General features: G+C 42.6%; 1 protein-coding gene across 1 annotated transcript in view; it reads left to right on the top strand.

Moving 5' to 3' along the window:
• Nucleotides 1-16872, top strand: part of LOC105454862 (protein lozenge) — a 28782-nt gene extending 11910 nt beyond the window's left edge. The window contains exons 5-6 of the mRNA XM_011697789.1: nucleotides 14785-14955; nucleotides 15477-16872. Of these exons, the coding sequence (XP_011696091.1) occupies nucleotides 14785-14955; nucleotides 15477-15952 (647 nt within the window). The 3' untranslated portion in view covers nucleotides 15953-16872. The remainder of the gene's footprint in view (nucleotides 1-14784; nucleotides 14956-15476) is intronic.
• Nucleotides 16873-17383: the final 511 nt, after the last annotated feature.

The raw sequence follows: 17383 nt of genomic DNA, 5'->3' as shown, positions 1-17383 counted from the left end.
CACCGCTCTCCTCCCCTGCTCCGGCTTCCTCGCCTCTTCTCGCCCTGCGATCGGGTCCTCCGTCACCTTCCGGACTGAGACTTCTCGTCACCCGAGACACTTCCGTGGATCGAACATCGTAATTAGCTCGTTTATCCGCGCAAAGCGTTTATCATTGCGCGCCCGAAAAAAAAAGGCAAATCGACTCGTTAACCGCTGTTAGAGTCTCAAAAAAGACCATCAAGGGGCGAGATGTCAGATTAGCCAACGATGCGTTTCACTTCGAGCGCCTTCGCATGAATGGATGCAATCTCGGCAGATATTCCATTTACCGCTCATTCATTCGAACACTTCTTTCCTCTCCTTCGCGTCTCTAATGAGCAGTTCCCTAACTTCGATACGCGCCGGACTCTCTCGTGGTGCAAAATGACCGAGCGCGTCGGTGGATGTAATCTTCTTCTTCCTCTCGTCGGAGACTCGGTGGGGAAGAGAGGAGAGAGAGAGGCAGGAGGTAGGTTATATCCGTTTTGTCTTTAGCAGCCTCACCATCCTCGGATAATTCTTTTCACTCGATTCCGATCTTTCTGATCCGACGGCACACCCGACATGCTCGTGCACTCACGTACGGCTCACGTGCACGTCTGCGTAATACCAGGGATCGATCGGTCGCTTCTCGATCGATCCGGAGCTGGATCCATGTTGTTTTTGCCCTTCGCCTCGCGCGACTCTTCCTTTTATCTTCTGTTCGCTTCGCTTGCGACGTTACTGAATCGAACCTATTCGCCTCCTCCTTCTGTTTCTCCTCCTCCTTCCTCTTCCCTCCGTGACTTCGTCATCTCGTGATTGCTTTCTAAATCTCACGTACGTGCCGGAAAGTTCTATAAGAAGAAGTGAAATCGCTAAAAATTCTATCATATATAAGAGTAAAAATGTAATAGCGGGTAACTACGTGAAATTGATAAGATTTACGCTTCGGTAGCTTGGAAAATAAAATAGAAATAAGAAGTGAGTGAAACATTTTGCGCACAATTTTTCTTGAATATTTCAAATAAATTTCACGACTGCTTTCTGCGTGCGCAAAATTCCATGTGTAAATTTCAAAGTACAAATTCTGCCGCCGTGCATTGTCTTCGCTGAAAGAGCAAACGCCACGTCAGTTGGGAGGTCCCTAAGTGAAGAAAAAAGAGAAGTGAGCATTATTTCTGTCTCTTATAATATAACCGTTTCTTCCTTGCCCCGCCGAGTCTCATTTCGAGTCATGATCGGGGTAATGAGGCCCCCGCGCGCAGTGGCAACGGACCGTTATAGTAGGTACCCCGAAGAGATGATGCGAGAGAGGAATGAGAGGCGAGAGAAGAGCGAGGCGAGGAGTCGGATCTCCAAGTGATATCAACGTGAAAGGAACGGAGAGAGGAGCGCCTGCTTGGGGCACCAGGAAAAGGAGAAACGCGCGGGCGGGGCAGGCAGGGGGTAAAAACGAACGGTGAAGCCAAGATGTTAGCCGGCGTAGTAGGGGTAAGGACGCTGATTATGGGGTGTCAAACAATCATGCTGATTGTATATTCTGTGCTGACTCCTTCTGTCTGCCTCCACGTCTACTCGTATACAGGCTGCAAGCGAACTCTTGTTTCCCGTCCTCGCGTCCTCCTTCGTTCTCCGTCGTCGTCGCCACGTAGTCATTCTCTTCCTTTCTTCTCTCTCTCTCTCTCTCTCTCTCTCTCTCTCTCTCTCTCTCTCTCTCTGTCTTTGGCGAGAGATTATGTAAAGAAAAAGAAAGAGAGGGAAAGATTGTCCGGCGTATCTTCTAAGAGGTTCGCTGTCGGAGAAAGGGACGAAAACTACATTTCTAAAGACGCGTCATGGTGGTTTACGAAGAGGAAGTTATTTATCCGGCTAAGATAAACGAACAGTCGAGTAGAATTAGAAAAATCCACCAGATAGAAAGAATAGATAAAAAGTTTTTTAATTGGAATCTCGTAAATTTTAAAAATACAAAAATGACAAAAAAGATACTGCGAGAGGAAAGAAAGAAAGAAAAATATCAATGAGTCTCGATAAAAGAAACAATATCTCTCTTTCTCTCTCTTTCTCGTGATCATGATTTGCCGGCGTATTTTTCGGCCGCGCGATTGACGATTTTTACGTGCGGCCGGTTACCGGGTGGTTAAGGGTTAAGAAGCGTGTAATTCGCGTTGCGAGCTTCGTCCCCCGGGAGGTGCGCGCGAAGAATCCAGGAGCAGCTTGTCGCGAGTTAGCAAGAAGGAAATCATCTCTCTCTCATATCCCCCTTCGCCGGCATATTACTCGCCGGCGAGAAAGAGACAAAGAGGCCGCGGCCTGCACCGGCCGGCGCATCTCTCGGCTCTTTTACCTATTTACCAGGGATGCTCGTACTTTACCTAGAATATATCCAAAAAGACGACGAGAGAGAGAGAGAGCCACACAGGAGAGCGCAACGTTACATCGCCGCCGGGACCGAGAGATCCGCAGAGGAGGGCCCCTGTGAAAGGAGAGGGCATTGAGAGAGGAGGGCCCGATCTCGCGATTCCCACGTGCCTCCGCAGCTACCAAGAATGCGGCTACCTTTCTGGCTGTTCCGCGGATTTTTTCCTACCTACTGATTGTCCCTACCGTGGATCTCGGTAACCCAACTTCTCCACGGCCTTCGTGCACTTTACTCGTTAGTACTTAGAATGCTGCCGACGCGGCTTTAATGGAAGCCCTAGTGCGTGGCTTGTACGAGATTATTACGCCTCCTTGCTGCTACTTGCTGCAGCTGGCACTCTTACTTAAACGTTATTTCGATGTTCTTGAGAACGCACGATCTTATCCGTGTACGTATTATATGGCAAGTCCAATTCCAATATCTCATTTTAACCGACATCCGACTGCCGTAAATCCAGTGGGCACAATTGCATTTTTATTTTTAGAAAAAAAAATTTAATTTTACTTCTTTCTTTCATATTATAATATGTAGTGTATTTCTATAGTGTATACAAAAGTTTACATTCACTATTACGCGTTTTATAAAGCTACTTGTGTTTCTTTAAAGATGTAAAGTCTCTTATGTAAAATGATTATCTTCGTAACACAGTACTTCATAAGTACAGTAGAAGGTAAAGGATTACGTCCAGTTGTGTGTTCGAAAGTTTACCGATCCCGAAGTCTGCCAGCCCCGCGAGAGAGAAACAGGCGGATAAGGGTTGCTTTTCTTAAACAGGGGAAAGGGCAGGAAGTTGCGAGGCAATTAGGAAAGTGTCACACACACTCCTATCGCGACTCACCCTCGCAACATGGCAGCGACCCCTATCATGCTCTATCACGAGGTTATTAACACGCGCTAAATCGCGCTATGGGACGTGAAAGGATCTATGACACATTAAGAAGCAGCGGCACTTAGGACGCGTCAGCGCGTTTATTCAGAGAACTTTCTTCTCAAAATTTTCTCGAAATAATTTTAGACATTTTACACGTTATAAATTACACCGAGAGCTTATGCACATCAGTCACATTAAATAACGAAATCCACCGAAGATTTGCGTGAGAAAAAGACCTCGTGGAAGAAAATAGATTACCGCTGCCGCACAGTTTGAGAAACGACCGACGTAAACTTTTCTTCTTTGCAATTTGTACTTCTCTCACTCGTAAGAAAGCAAAGTTCGAACCTTGGCCAACGAGCCTTCGATGCCTACTAAAATGACAAACGCGACCGCAGAACTTAATTAAACTCGTAAATCCGTCGGCACCGTCGTAGACTTCCACCGTTGTGTTGCGTCTCCCAGTACTTATTTACCTCGCAATACATTCTATAAATGGCGTCCTGGCCAATTAGAAACGTCGAATGCATCATGTACGTACTTGCGCTCACGAGTGACTCTTACTCTGCCACTTTGCGTTAAAAAACTTAATGATAATGAGGCCGCATAATGATTTAATAATGACATTTTTATAAACAGCTCTGTAACCACATAGTTGTAAAAAGCGTCTCTAGATTTCTTGCAATTCTATTCATCCAAGGAATCTCCGGTCAAGTACAAACAATTTTTCTTTAATAAAATTAACTGCACTGTACACCTCTATGCGATTTTTTCTACGCGACGAAGAATTTGACATCGAAATTCTATTAGAAAAAAGAATTAATTGGAAATTGTAACATGGAAAGTCTCGTTATTTCGCTCGCGTGCTTCGGAAACGTGTTTCTTTAAGAAGCAGCGGCACTTAGGACGTCAGCGCGTTTATTCGGAGAGCTTTCTTCAAAATTTTCTCGAAATAATTTTAGACATTTTACGCGTTATAAATTATCCAAGAAAGAGTTTCGCTCTATAGATTCTAAAATATTCGCTTCTCGCTGAGGATTCCGGACGCTCTCGAATCTACTGAGAAATCTCACCAGATTTGCCTTCCGCAAAGTGGAATTTCAGAAATCCTCCTCTTCTGCGGCAGTGCCCCGGTGGAACTTTATCGCCTGACGGTTTATCGCGTATCCTGGTGGTACAACATCCTTCGTGTCCGTCCAATCAGGCGCGCACTTGGCCGACGGCTTAAGGAAACCCGTGGCGACCGCTTAGCCCGACCGCGATAATAAACAGGGCAGCCGTGTGTGCCGTTCCGTTTCCACGTATTCCTGTCGTGTTACACGACAGGGGACCGGGCGAAAGACTTAGCCGCAGATAGGCGGAAGCACGGGGCGATTCCTTTCCTCGGCTCCTTACGTCGAATCCCCGAAGGATCGCCGTATCTCCCGACGGCGGCGATAAAGTCAACGAGCGTGTCCGACTAGAGAAGCCTCCTAATTAGTTCTACCAGCGAAGCACATTCATTGGATTCGACGATCGCACAGCGTTTCTCGCCCACCTGCGGCGAAAGGTCCAACAATTGGCGCGAAGAGGTGGTCCTCTCTCTTTGATCCTAGAATATCTTTATCTTCCTGTCCGTACGAATGTACGGACCTCACACTATGAGGTCCTGCGAAACTCGCGTTAGTTGTGGGCTCCCGTTAAATAAACTCCAATAAATAAACAAACGTTAATATATTAATATAGGTACGTTTTACGTAATTTATGTTACTAATTAACGTGTGCTTGTTTATTGTTAAAAATTAAAATCAATTTTAGTATAAATTTAAATATAATATTAGACTACAATGTAAAAAAACATATTTTCGAATACGACCAATTAAAAAAAGAATCGTCAAAAATGTGCGAGACGTATCTGGATAAAACGTTGCCCTGTAGAGAAGGGCAGTTCGATCGAATCAAACCCTTTGCTCCGATGCACCCACCGTTTTCCCACGCGATCGACGCAAGTTCCAGACCACTGGAGACAGACTATTACTACATCCCGCGTTTCTTCTGCCCACGCCTTTCTCATCGTCGCCTCTATTGCTCCAATTTAACTTCCGGTATTTCAGATCCAAAAAATTCGCCATTAATCCACGTTGAGCAGACGAACTCTTAAATAATTTCTCAGAATAGGAATTTCTTTTATTATAGATAATATAGTTTTCAACATCTTCTACTTTTGCATTAATATTTTCGAGATTTCTAAAAGCGTTGAAATCAAAATTCAATAATAATGTGACTCTGGCATCGAAATATTCTTTTAGACAATCATTGAAATCTCCGTAGATAAAATGGAAAAACGCGCAACCATCGGGAGATGATGCGGATTATGCAAGGGTGAGTGTTCAATGCCAAAAATCGAGACGTCCCTCAATCAAGAATACTGATTCGAATCGATTTGAGCGCTGATCGAGGAGCGATCTCGAGCAAATCGATCCAAGGTTGATTCGCCGGCTGAAATCGTAGAAAGAATCATGTCGGACGAGCGAAGCGAGAAAGTGATTCACGGAGATCAGAGATCGTCATTTTGCCGAAACATTCATGCACACGGAAAAAGACGCCTTGAAAATATCTCAATACAAAAAAACTGATCTTATTTTATTTCACAATAATGAACAATTTCTTTCATCGAACATAATTTAATATGAGTCATCGTGAGAATTTTACGATATTTTTAAAATATCTCACTTTTGTTAATTTATGGTGATAAAAGAACTTCTTAACATTATTCGCGATTCATGCCGTGTTCCGTCCCGTTACTTCTCCAAATCGTAAATAATCCCGACCTTTGCCGGCGAGATTTAAAGTTCCGCCACGTTCCTCGTAATCGTTGCCATTCGCAGAAAATATTCACGATGAATTAGCATACTCTTATTCGGGCCGCTACAGGAAACTTTCTTCCCAGCTTAACGAGTTTGATTTCATGAATCATATTGAAGATATTAAATCGGCCGGGATAGTTCATGGTTAGTATTGATGAGTCACGTGTCTCAAATGTGTTGTTCGCGCTTTTTATAAGTATACTTTACTTCGTCCATAAATTCCATAATGTAAATTCGGCATTTTATCCTAATGTCAACAAGCAGATTCCACACGTGCCAGAGCGGTGTCGGTCCTTTTTTTCTTACGCGATCTCGTATCTGCGCCGGAAATTCCACAAATCCCAATGTCGTCACCTGACCCCGCCGCGTTACCTCGACCTCGATACGTAGCTCGTAATCTCGCGGTAAAGGATCTTGTAACTGCGAGATCGGCGAATAATCAGGTAAAATACGGCTGATTACGAAATTCGGTACCTTCCGAAAAATATACATTCCGTGTAGCCCCGCCGTGTACCGTCGGCGAATTTCATGCGTCTAGAGATGATCGGCGGGGGTACCTACCTATAATTGAAAAAAACACGGGAGGCTCTTTGTGGGAAGAGAGGAGCACTAAAACGGGTGAACGGAAGTACCGAGGCGAGGTAGACGAATTAGGATCGGGAGGAAGCCCATGCTCCCAGTCTTTTTTTCCTGTACGAAATTCTTGTACTCGTAGCATCGCCGGTACACTGACTCGATCGTGTCGACGGAAGAAGGGAGAGGAGAGGCAAGAGAGAGAAAGAGAGAGCGAGAGAGAGAGAGAGTAAAGAATAGAATGGATACGTAAAGGGAAGAAGAGAGTATACCTCTCGCGGAGAGAAGAAAAGAAACGAGAGACAAGACAAGAGAAGGTGGAGGAGGTAGTTACGTGATCCACGCTCGAGAAGGCACGGCTGCTTCTTTTCGATCGTACCATTTTGCCTCACAATGTTACAGGTCTCACCTGTCGCTATTTACTTTTTAATATCGGCGATACATGCCGGTGAAGAATTTTCCAGATATATCCGTCAGTATTTTTCGCCGTTTTTAACCATTAACTGCAACTGTGTGACTTTCTGGTTTATACCGGAATCGAACTGACGAAATAATAACTTTGATCTGCGAGAAAAGTGCAATTTCTATTATTTTATTTTAAAACTGAAGAACGTTTAGAGATTTAGTGAGTCCGTCTAACAGACTCGGTTCCCGTACGAGGACTATACTAGGTGGCTTGAAACGTGAAAACGGATTCGTACGTGCGTGATAGCTCGCGAAAAAAGCGGTTACGGACGACGGCAATCCGCCGGCAAAAAGTAAGCGAGCGCATTGTCGTGACAGAATTCAGCCGATAAACAATAACGGAATCAAAGACCGATCGCCAACGACCCATCCGAAACGCCGACCCAGCGCGCAGTCGAGTGGCAAGAATTCTCCGAGACCCTCTTCAGACCATATACTTTTTTTTTCTACTCCGGATTAATTGATAGCCAATCAACGATACGCGACTTGAGCGTGGTCAATTGATTAACGATCTACTACCGCTTTCGCTGCTATTCCGCTATACTAGCAGTTACTGGAATAAATTCGCTCGTAAAAACGCAGGATTATCATCGTCAGAGAAACATAGTACTTTCATGCGCTTTCCAAATGCAAAATAATATTTAGAATAATCGCGTTGAAATTGCATAAGCTGCATAATATAAATTTTAATTACAATAATTAACCAATAATTAAAAGTTTTACTTTGTAATATCCACATAAAGTTTAAATCTTACGTAAAATATGTAATAAAATTATCGCAAAATAAAGATATAATAATAATAATATCATATTGAGATTATTTTCATCAGAAAAATCTGGAAATGGGAAAGAAAAATCGTCGTGATTGTATCTGAACAAGGGCAAGGCCACCTACGCGAGTTCCGTCGGCCCGGGTCCTAATGAAAGGCCTTCCGTGACCCTACCGTGCTTAAGTACAAGGAATTTGAGTATACTGATTTAAACGAATCGGATGAAGTTCGAGCTGAAAGATTGTAGAGTCTCCAGCAGACAAGAAGTTATTCCTAGAAGTAGCAGTGTCATTGAATGAAAGGTATCTCCCCGATTCATCTGTGTTCTTCTATCTTCGCTCTGCACCACTTTCTTGCGCGTTCCGATACGCTCCAGATTCGTTTAACAATGGCAATCGAGTGATTATAGAATATAGTTGAAAAAAAAAGAAGTGCAAACTTGTTTTCTTCTTTTATTTAGAAAGCGATATATTCGTTCGAATTAAAAAAAAAAAAGAGAATACGTGTATGACAGGCGATCGCCGTCGAAACGTCTCAGGGGAAAGAACGATCCCAAAATTACGTGAAGAAAGGATCGCTGAATACACGTATGTACTGTTACCTCAATTATCCTTTCCGTCGCTTTTCGAAGACACAATAAATAACCGGCCTTTCAGAAGGCAGAAAGGCGTAATTGAAAGTCGCTTCCTTTCAGCGCCCACTTTTGAGGCGGTCCTGTGAAAACGTTTAGTGTACAAAATTACAAGTAAACTCCGGAAACTCGTTCGCGAAATCTCACACCGGCGCTTAACGGTCGGAGCGGTATTTTCACATGAAAATAAAAAAAGAAGAGTTATTTATTTGTTCTAACAATTTATTATAAAAATTATTTAAAAGTATGATAAACAGTAAATATGAAATATCAATCGTACTTCTTCTTATCAAATTGACTCAATATAATTCTACGAGTATTTTTATTACTACTCTACATAAACAAATCCTTCGTGGATCGCGATCGAGTCTTTATGTAATCTCGACCAGCAATTATTACGATACTATGCGGTTGGAGCTAAGGTCTCGGTATTTCCGGGCGCATCGATGGAGCTCGCCATTCATGCTTCGTTCTTCATTCATCCTGAAAATTGCGCGGGAACGTGCGAGCGCGAGAGGAGGATGCGCAAGAGAGATAATCCTATATGACCGAGAGATCATATCAAGAAAGGCACCCGGAGATTTGAGCGTTAGAAGAAGATAAAGTTGATGCAAAGAGCTGAGAAGAAGGAAGAGAAAGAGAGAGGCGAATTCGTCGATTAGCTCCTTTTTTCGGCACCTAAGTCTGGAGGGTCCATTGTCCGGGCCGGGACAAATTACGGCCGTGATGCGTGCGTGCGAAACACAGGGGCCCTGCAAGCCTCTCTGCGGCCGGCGCGAGGCACGTTACGCTAAACAGATTTCCTTCTCTTACAAATTCGGAACCGAGCGAATTGAATGGAGAGCGCGTCCAGGAACGGCGAGATAAAGGAATGCACCGGAGGGATGAATGGTGATGTGAATGAGAACGGGTTGTGAGGGAGAGGAGTTTGGGTGAGGAGGGGAGGAGAGGCGCGAGAGAACGCAAACCGAGCGAACGAAATTACCGGCGATGGTCATTGAAGTCGAGCAGCGCGTGAAGCCAACGGGCATTGTCGATCTCGGTTTCTCGCAGATTGAACCTCTCTTTTCAGGGTTACTGACTCCCGCGGGATCTGTCGATTGAAGGGAACGCGGCGCGCAATCGAATTACTCCGAGGTGGGAAAAGACTTCCGATACTTCTCGTGTACTCCTTTTCTTACGCAAGCATTCTGACTTAATTGAGCGGTCGGGCAAAGTAAACGCATTCGCTAACTTTTTCATAATGTTGATATGGCACAAACGTGTCTTCTTTGACGTGTTGTCTCTATAAAACAATGACAAAGATGTTATAATAAAAACGTTAAATTTTGCACATCTAGTCATGAATAAGACTATCTAAATAGGTCAACATTATGAAAGCTCTTCTATTCTATTCTTGCAGTACCCCTTGCTCTTCCACTCCCCTCGGAGCTCCAGGATTAGAAATGGCCTCCATATTTTACTACCACGCAGTTCTTGACAATAAGAATTTATTTAGAAAATTTTCAATTTATTAGCTTCGATCTTTAAATATTTTTTTTCGATCAGACGTGCGAGATCGAAACGGCAACCGGGGAGACCGGGTCTCGCTGAGATCTCGTCGTCTCCGAGAAGAAACACTATCCTCGAGACAGGATACTCGGTATAAGAAGAAATCGTTGATGGTAAGCGATACGCGCGAGTTTCCTGAGAGAGAAACGCGCGTATGCGTAAGACTTCTCTCGTTGGGCTACGTTAAGCGTCAATATATCGACCAATATATCGATCGCGATTATAGACGGAGCTCTCTTTCTCTCTCTCTCTCTCTCTTTCTCTCTCTCTCGGCCCGACGTTGTTGCATCAAGACGACAGCGGCAATATCGACTTACATTACACGACCGAACGAGCATCTATCTCGGTGGGAACCGAAGCCCCACGAGCTTCTTGAGTTTTTCTCAACGGCTATGATCACTCGACTCGCCCGAGATTCTGAATCCTGCGCACGCCACGTCGATCGCTATGCCGGCGAACGATGAAATCGACGAGGTGGAACCGGCGCTTTGCTGAAAGCACGTCGAACTCGCGACATCGCATTTCTTTCTCTTTCTCTCATCTTCTCTCTCTCTCTCTCTCTCTCTCTCTCTCTCTCTCTCTCTCTATCTATCTCTCTCTTTCTCGAACTTCAAGGAAAAGTTTTACTTGGTTACAGGAAAATGTCTATATTAAGCCATAAGGAAAAAAATACGGAATACGTTTTCGCGGTAAATTTATTTCCAAGTATAGCAATGTTGAATTAAGCAATTATCAGCATATCATGCGATTAAATGTATAATAACCCAATTAACTGAATGATTTATAAGAATTTCGTAAAAATGATTTATACAAGAATTCGAGGCAAAAAAAGATTCGATTTTTTTAAATTGCAACATCTACTGATAACAAAGTGACTGCTGTGTAGCTTCTATGCAGTTCGCGAATATCAAGGTCGACGGCAGTCACGACTCACGATCGCCTGGGCCGACGCGCGATCTCTTTTCTCGACGCGCAAAAGAAATCTCCGAACAATCTTAAGTCGGTAGCGATAGAGAAGATGAGGTCGATCGAACCACCGGATAGCGGTAGCACCGCAGGGGGAGGGCGGGGGGAGGAAGAAGAGATGGGGGATCGAAATGCAAGAAGAGCGGGGGCGGCGGCTAGATGGGAGGGAAACCGAGAAACGGCGAAATGACGGCGGTCGATGGATGGTTCGTTAAGTAGATGGCTGGTCGGAGGACTAAGCACCAAAACCACCTCACTGTGGTTTCACACCCGCGGAGTGAGAGAGAGAGAGAGAGAGGGGGGGAGAGGAAAGGGCAAGAGAAAGAAAGATATAGAACAGCAGTAAACAACTCGGAGTTCCTTTGGTCAGGAGTCGTGTGTTCTTTCAGCCAGGATCGTCGACGACGAGGCTGCGATCCTTGTGACAAGAAAGAACTAAGAAGAAGTCACCTTCTGAGAATCGGTCATCAGCGACAACGCGAGCATTAGCGTGACGACAATGGTCAGCTGTGCCATGAATGTCAACTCAACGACGACGACGACGACGAGCGAAATAGAGCAGGGTGACGTCGATCGATTTAAATTATTAATCGAATAACGATATGGAAAATCCGCTTCGGGACTTGCCCGCTCTTATTTTTGTAGATCGGATTTTACACTCCACATTGCGCATGAGAGCGCGGGTTTCCCTGTACGTAGGAGAAGAAAAACGTAAACGTAAATGACGTAGCTAATTTACATTTAATTATTTGTCGTTTAATATACTATAAGTAATCCGATTCACATTTAACTTTTCCGTAATATGCAATATTTTTTCATCCGCGTAACGATCTATATTTATCCAGGTTGCCAAATCCAGCGGTTAGAAAACACGATTATGTATTTTTTTTTAGTTTGAATTCGGAATACTGTTTTATTAGTCTGATCTATTACTAATTGTATTGCAAAGACAATTGCAAGAATATAATAAAATAAAATGATTACATGCATTGTATATATAGATTATCGTTAATTGGAACGACAAATTCAGAATTGTCTCTAAGAAAAAAAGTCCGGGGACGTATGGTCACCGTACTAATAAAGCATTGTTAAAGCAAAAAAGGTGGACGAGAAGAAGAGGAGGAAGAGGATAAAAAACGATCCTTCGTTCTGAATGGAATAGGACGCGTTATTTTTTTTCTTTTCTCACTCGTCCGCTCATAGAGAATCATTCGGGAGAAACGGGGACTATTATCCAACAGATGGTCCTGCCGACACCAATCCGCGTAGAGTGTTGTGTTAGTGCCTTTGTTTTGTTACCGTTGTTCCGGTAATTGCGGCAAATACACGGCCATTTTCGGTAATCACCCCCTTCTGCACCCTGCGCCCGGATCGTCCCGCACCGGCGGCCCTCTTTGAGAATTTCGAAACGACCTCGACCTTCCGCTTAGTAGGCGTAACGACAGTTTTACCCAGGAACCGATCGGAACCGTACCTCGACCTCACCTCACGATAGAATCTAACTGATCCGAACGATATTCGAAACTGTATCATTTTGTACCTGTCGCGTGTGTATCAATGGCCTGAACTGAATCCGATTACAATTTCTGCGGAAACTAGAACGTCGGCCTGCGACTAATTAGCATGGAAATCCCGATCTACATATATCATTCGACAATTATAAGCGTCACAAGTACAAGTGTCGCAACTGATAACGGATTCCTGTTAATATTGCTAAATAGGGGAAACTTGAAAGAGATCTAACGAATTCACGAGAATAGTATTTTACATATATTTTCCATATGAGAAGAACCAGAGGTATTCCCCACACGCGCGCGCGAAGGCTCGCACGCGAAAAAGGTAATTCCGACGAGTTTCGTGTTAATTTTCCTCAAAGCTGTGAATAAAACGTTTAGCGAAGAGATATAATTATCGTTGGAGAACATGCTGTTAACAGAGATTTTATTAGACGTCTCACGATATAAATTATATCGAAAGCTTATTTTAGATAATGATTTCTATAAAAAGACAAGATAAATTGAGACTGAAATAAGATATACATATAAGATTGAGATAAAAGAAATTTGAAATTTAAGAATTTCCGAAATTTTATAAATATTATTACTTATTTGAAATTTCTTAAAAACTTTCAAGATTTTTTTCAAACTTTCTGTAAGAGAGATCGGTGCATTTCGGAACTTGATGATGATTACAGTGAAGGGATTCCTAGAACAGAGTAACTGGTGAATACCCTTTTGAGAACCGAGTTTATCACTAATTGATCTCCACCTGTCCGGCGATAATCATCGATGATTTTGCGGATTTTCCACCGATTCTTTCCGTTTGAGAAACGCTGACATTCTCAAGTATGCGCTATTGCACGCTAACGTCGAATTAAGATCATTATTAATTCATGATATTTTAAGAACATAAATATTAAGAATTAATTATAGCAAAATAATATCTATAATACCGAAAGAATTTATAAAATGCAAAAAACACATAGTACATAATATACAAAAATTAAATTTTATGTAATGTTGTATCCAATCCAAATTTAAAAATATTTTTACAAAAGTACTTTGGATATTTTATAATTTTACGCAATGCCCTTCTAGATAAGATTAAAATAGAATCGTGTATCATACGGATATATATTTTAATTGAACGAAATGTTTCATCGCTTTACACATATATGGGACAATGACACCGAAAAATTTCTCCGAATCATATGTGATTCATCGCATTATCATTTCTCTCTCTCTCTCTCTTTCTCTCTCTCTCTCTCTCTCTCTCTCTCTCTCTCTCTCTCTCTCTCTCTGTCATTCTCTATGAATGATTCTATACATAATCGGGACGCATGATGCTATAAAAATCCCGGTGCATACGATGGTATATCCCAGTAATAGCCATAAAGAGAAATAATATTACTAATACTTCCGGCAAATGTAGAGCTGCGAAGAATGATGATTTGTGACTTCTTTCGTGGAAACGAGATTGCAATTGATAAGATAATTTCTGCCGGAACTAAAATGCATATAATAATAAAATACTTGGATCACGAAGAAATCATTTATGCAGAAGAAGATCCGAGAGAATGATACGATACGATTTGAAAGTTGCGAGTCATTCAAGCGTACATTTACACTTTTACCAGCACGATTGTTACGCAATCGTCACTTTATTTAATGATGTCGATCTCACGCGACTCGTCTAACATCGTTACGAGGCGCACGCACGATATGCACATACATTCACTTCCAGCGTTTAAGTTTCCGTCGCGCCTGCCTTCGACTCGTGACTCATATCAATTAATCTGCCTATGTTACTCACTCGAAACTCCGTTACCGACTCATACGATTTGCTGCGCATTTTAAGAAGCTCCTTTTTACAGTACGCAGCCATAAGACAATTCAGTCCCTTGATTTCTGATGGATCACATACGGGATTTATGTGAATTAAGAGATGAAATGTTGAAATAGTATATACAAATATACGATTTCTTGTGTATGTATTGCACAAGAATTGTACTGCATTATAAATTTGTGCATTCCACGTGGTACGTCACAATTAACAATTGTAGTGAATAAAATATAAATCTAATATCAATCTTGTCTTGAAAATTATGTATGTCATAATTAATCTTATTCGTGTAGAATGTATAAAATTAATTGATTCTAAAGAAAAATAACATCTTTCTGTTACAGACACGGGTATCGGTACTGCAGAATGGACTTATCCGTCCACAGCAACATCTTATCCGGCGCCTCCGGTCAGCAGCAGCGGTTCCTACTCCCCTTTACCCGGCGGTGCATTTTCATATCCGGGGGAATCACTGTCACATCATCCGACGACGGAACCGGTGCCATTACCAACCGGTAGGTGATTAATTAATACATAAGGCAATCAAAAAACCTGAATTGATTTACCTCGCCTGATCCAGCAATGTGATTCGCCGACGCACTGCTAATTAAGAAACACCTACGACTGTTTTAATAACATTGTGACGCATAACTCGTTCCGGGAAAAAGTTTCGTAACACGCTATCTCGGTGTTTCATTTGTATCTATTTTAGAAACTATATTATAGTCGATTTTTTTCAGATTTGTGGAAACCCACAGAATATAAATCGCCTTGTCAACAATTATTTACAAAAATAGTAGCGATCATTCGTAATAAAACGAAGTTGCGCCGCGCCTTGGAGACTCCGCAAGTTACAGTAGTTGAAATCTTTCAAAAAATCTATTACAAACGTATAACAAATTTTTCGACGACTGTCGTTACTTGCGCAATTTGTTTGTTATAAATTTTCTTTACAGCGAACGTAATTTTACTGTAACTGCTTTCACGATTATCGAACGGTTTGGAAATCAGAGCGACATCGACTTTCTGCTTGCAGTGCTCCCTTCGGAGACTCAGCAGGACACCTACACGCCGAATTGCGTGTCCATGTACTCAGGACACGGCACCTCGCCGACCACGTCCTTGCCCTTGGTGCCGACCAGACCCAGCGACCCTGACATCTTTGCCGGCGGTGGCACGAGCAGCGCGGGCAGCCCGGGTTACCATTACAGTTCCTGGACACCTGGCCCGGCGACCCCGGTCCCAGTGGCTTCCCACAATTACAACCCCAATTACCAGGGTTACTACAACAATCCGAGTCAGAATTACATTACGGGTCCGACGCCGATGGTCCTCTATCCCCAGCTCTACAGCACCGTCAATCAAAATCAGATTCATCTGCATCTGCACGGCGATCTGAGCGATGAGCAGGTCACCATAGCCGGTGGCAATCTTACCATCAGCAGCATCCGAGAGATCGGCGTGCTGGGCGAGGAGAGCGAGCAGAGAAACGACGTGTGGAGGCCGTACTAAAAGGACGAGTTCTGTGCGAATACAGTTGAAATTGTTTGGAGCGGTGTATCGTGTGAATTGCAGTGCGCGCGAATCTCCGAATGTGGCAATATGATTTCTAATTAGTGCTCTAACTAGTGCAACATACAACAAAGACAGCGCGATCTGTACCAAGTACTTTCCGGAAGAAAGACGTCCGCCGTAAGGTAATTGTTATATGAATAGCAATATTTCTTCGACAGTTACGCGAATTATCGGTGTCTATAAGAACCCAGTTGGCGAATGATATCCGGTGTTTCGTAGTGTGTCGCGTATGTGAAAGTGAGAATTATTGACTCATTCACGTTGAAACGAAGTGAGATAAACTTTATTAAGAAAGACTTCCTCAATTTATGAAAAATTAACCAGTAATGGGAGATTTCATTAAACGAAGCTAATTATGAGACTATAATCAATGAGTGAAGAATCGTCACTGCGCGCACAAAAGTGAATAGCCTTTCGATGTTTCGTAGTGATCTCGCGTATATAAAATTAATTCATTCACTTGAACATGAAACCAAGTGAAAAGTTTTAAGTTTTTTTTACTGGAAAAATAAAACTTAAAAGAATCAATGAGCGTCTATCTGAGATCTCGTTAAACAAAATTGATGAAATTAAATTAACGACTGTAGTTATGTGCGCGCAAGGCGGAATCTTCATCCTCATTCAATTGTTTCTCGAAACGAGTTCGGAGAATCGGATCACGAGACTATCGTTTCTGATTCTTGAGCGGAGAAGTTAGTCAAACCCTGTAACGTTGTAAATATACACATATTTTCAGAAATGAAATAAATTTTCCCGATAGGTTTTTAAATCCTTTCTTTTAACGTGTCGTGAACAATTTTTCAATACAAAGTATCAAGGATAGCCAAATACACATCTGAAATTATTCCTCTTATATCCAGAATATATTATGTGAATAAACTTTTTTAAACTCTTCCATGAATTTAAGATTAATTTCAGAGATGACGAGTGGATCGTTCCGTTGGGGTCTTCGCACGTAAATACAATAGAAAAATCTGCATTTGCGCATGGGAACGGATTATGTAGCAACGCTGTTGTCTCTTTCGCCATGGGGGGAATGGATAACCCTTTTTACGAGCGCAGCAAGCTCTATTTAATATTTAAAGCACGTTGGAAATGACGAACGGATGGATAGTTGCGGTCTGGCTGGTCGCGACATCGTCGGTTCGTCGTTCTTGCGTCCCTTTATTAGCGAGTCCACCCCATACTGGCTACGTGTCAGCTAAATCTTTAAACTTGCCTCACCTAAATTAACCCGCAGGATATTTTGTGCAACAGCTAAATTATTTATCGATAAAAATCACGGATCGCGACTAAATGATAGATTCACATGCTAGTTAAAGAAAAAAATTGAATAATTAATTTTAACTCAAATTTTCCATCTTTGTT

This window comes from Wasmannia auropunctata, unplaced genomic scaffold (assembly GCF_000956235.1).
Source record: "Wasmannia auropunctata unplaced genomic scaffold, wasmannia.A_1.0 LD335973.1, whole genome shotgun sequence".
Classification (NCBI taxonomy): domain Eukaryota; kingdom Metazoa; phylum Arthropoda; class Insecta; order Hymenoptera; family Formicidae; genus Wasmannia; species Wasmannia auropunctata.
The sequence above is the reverse complement of the archived record's forward strand: the minus strand, read 5'-3'. Positions and strand labels throughout refer to the sequence as shown.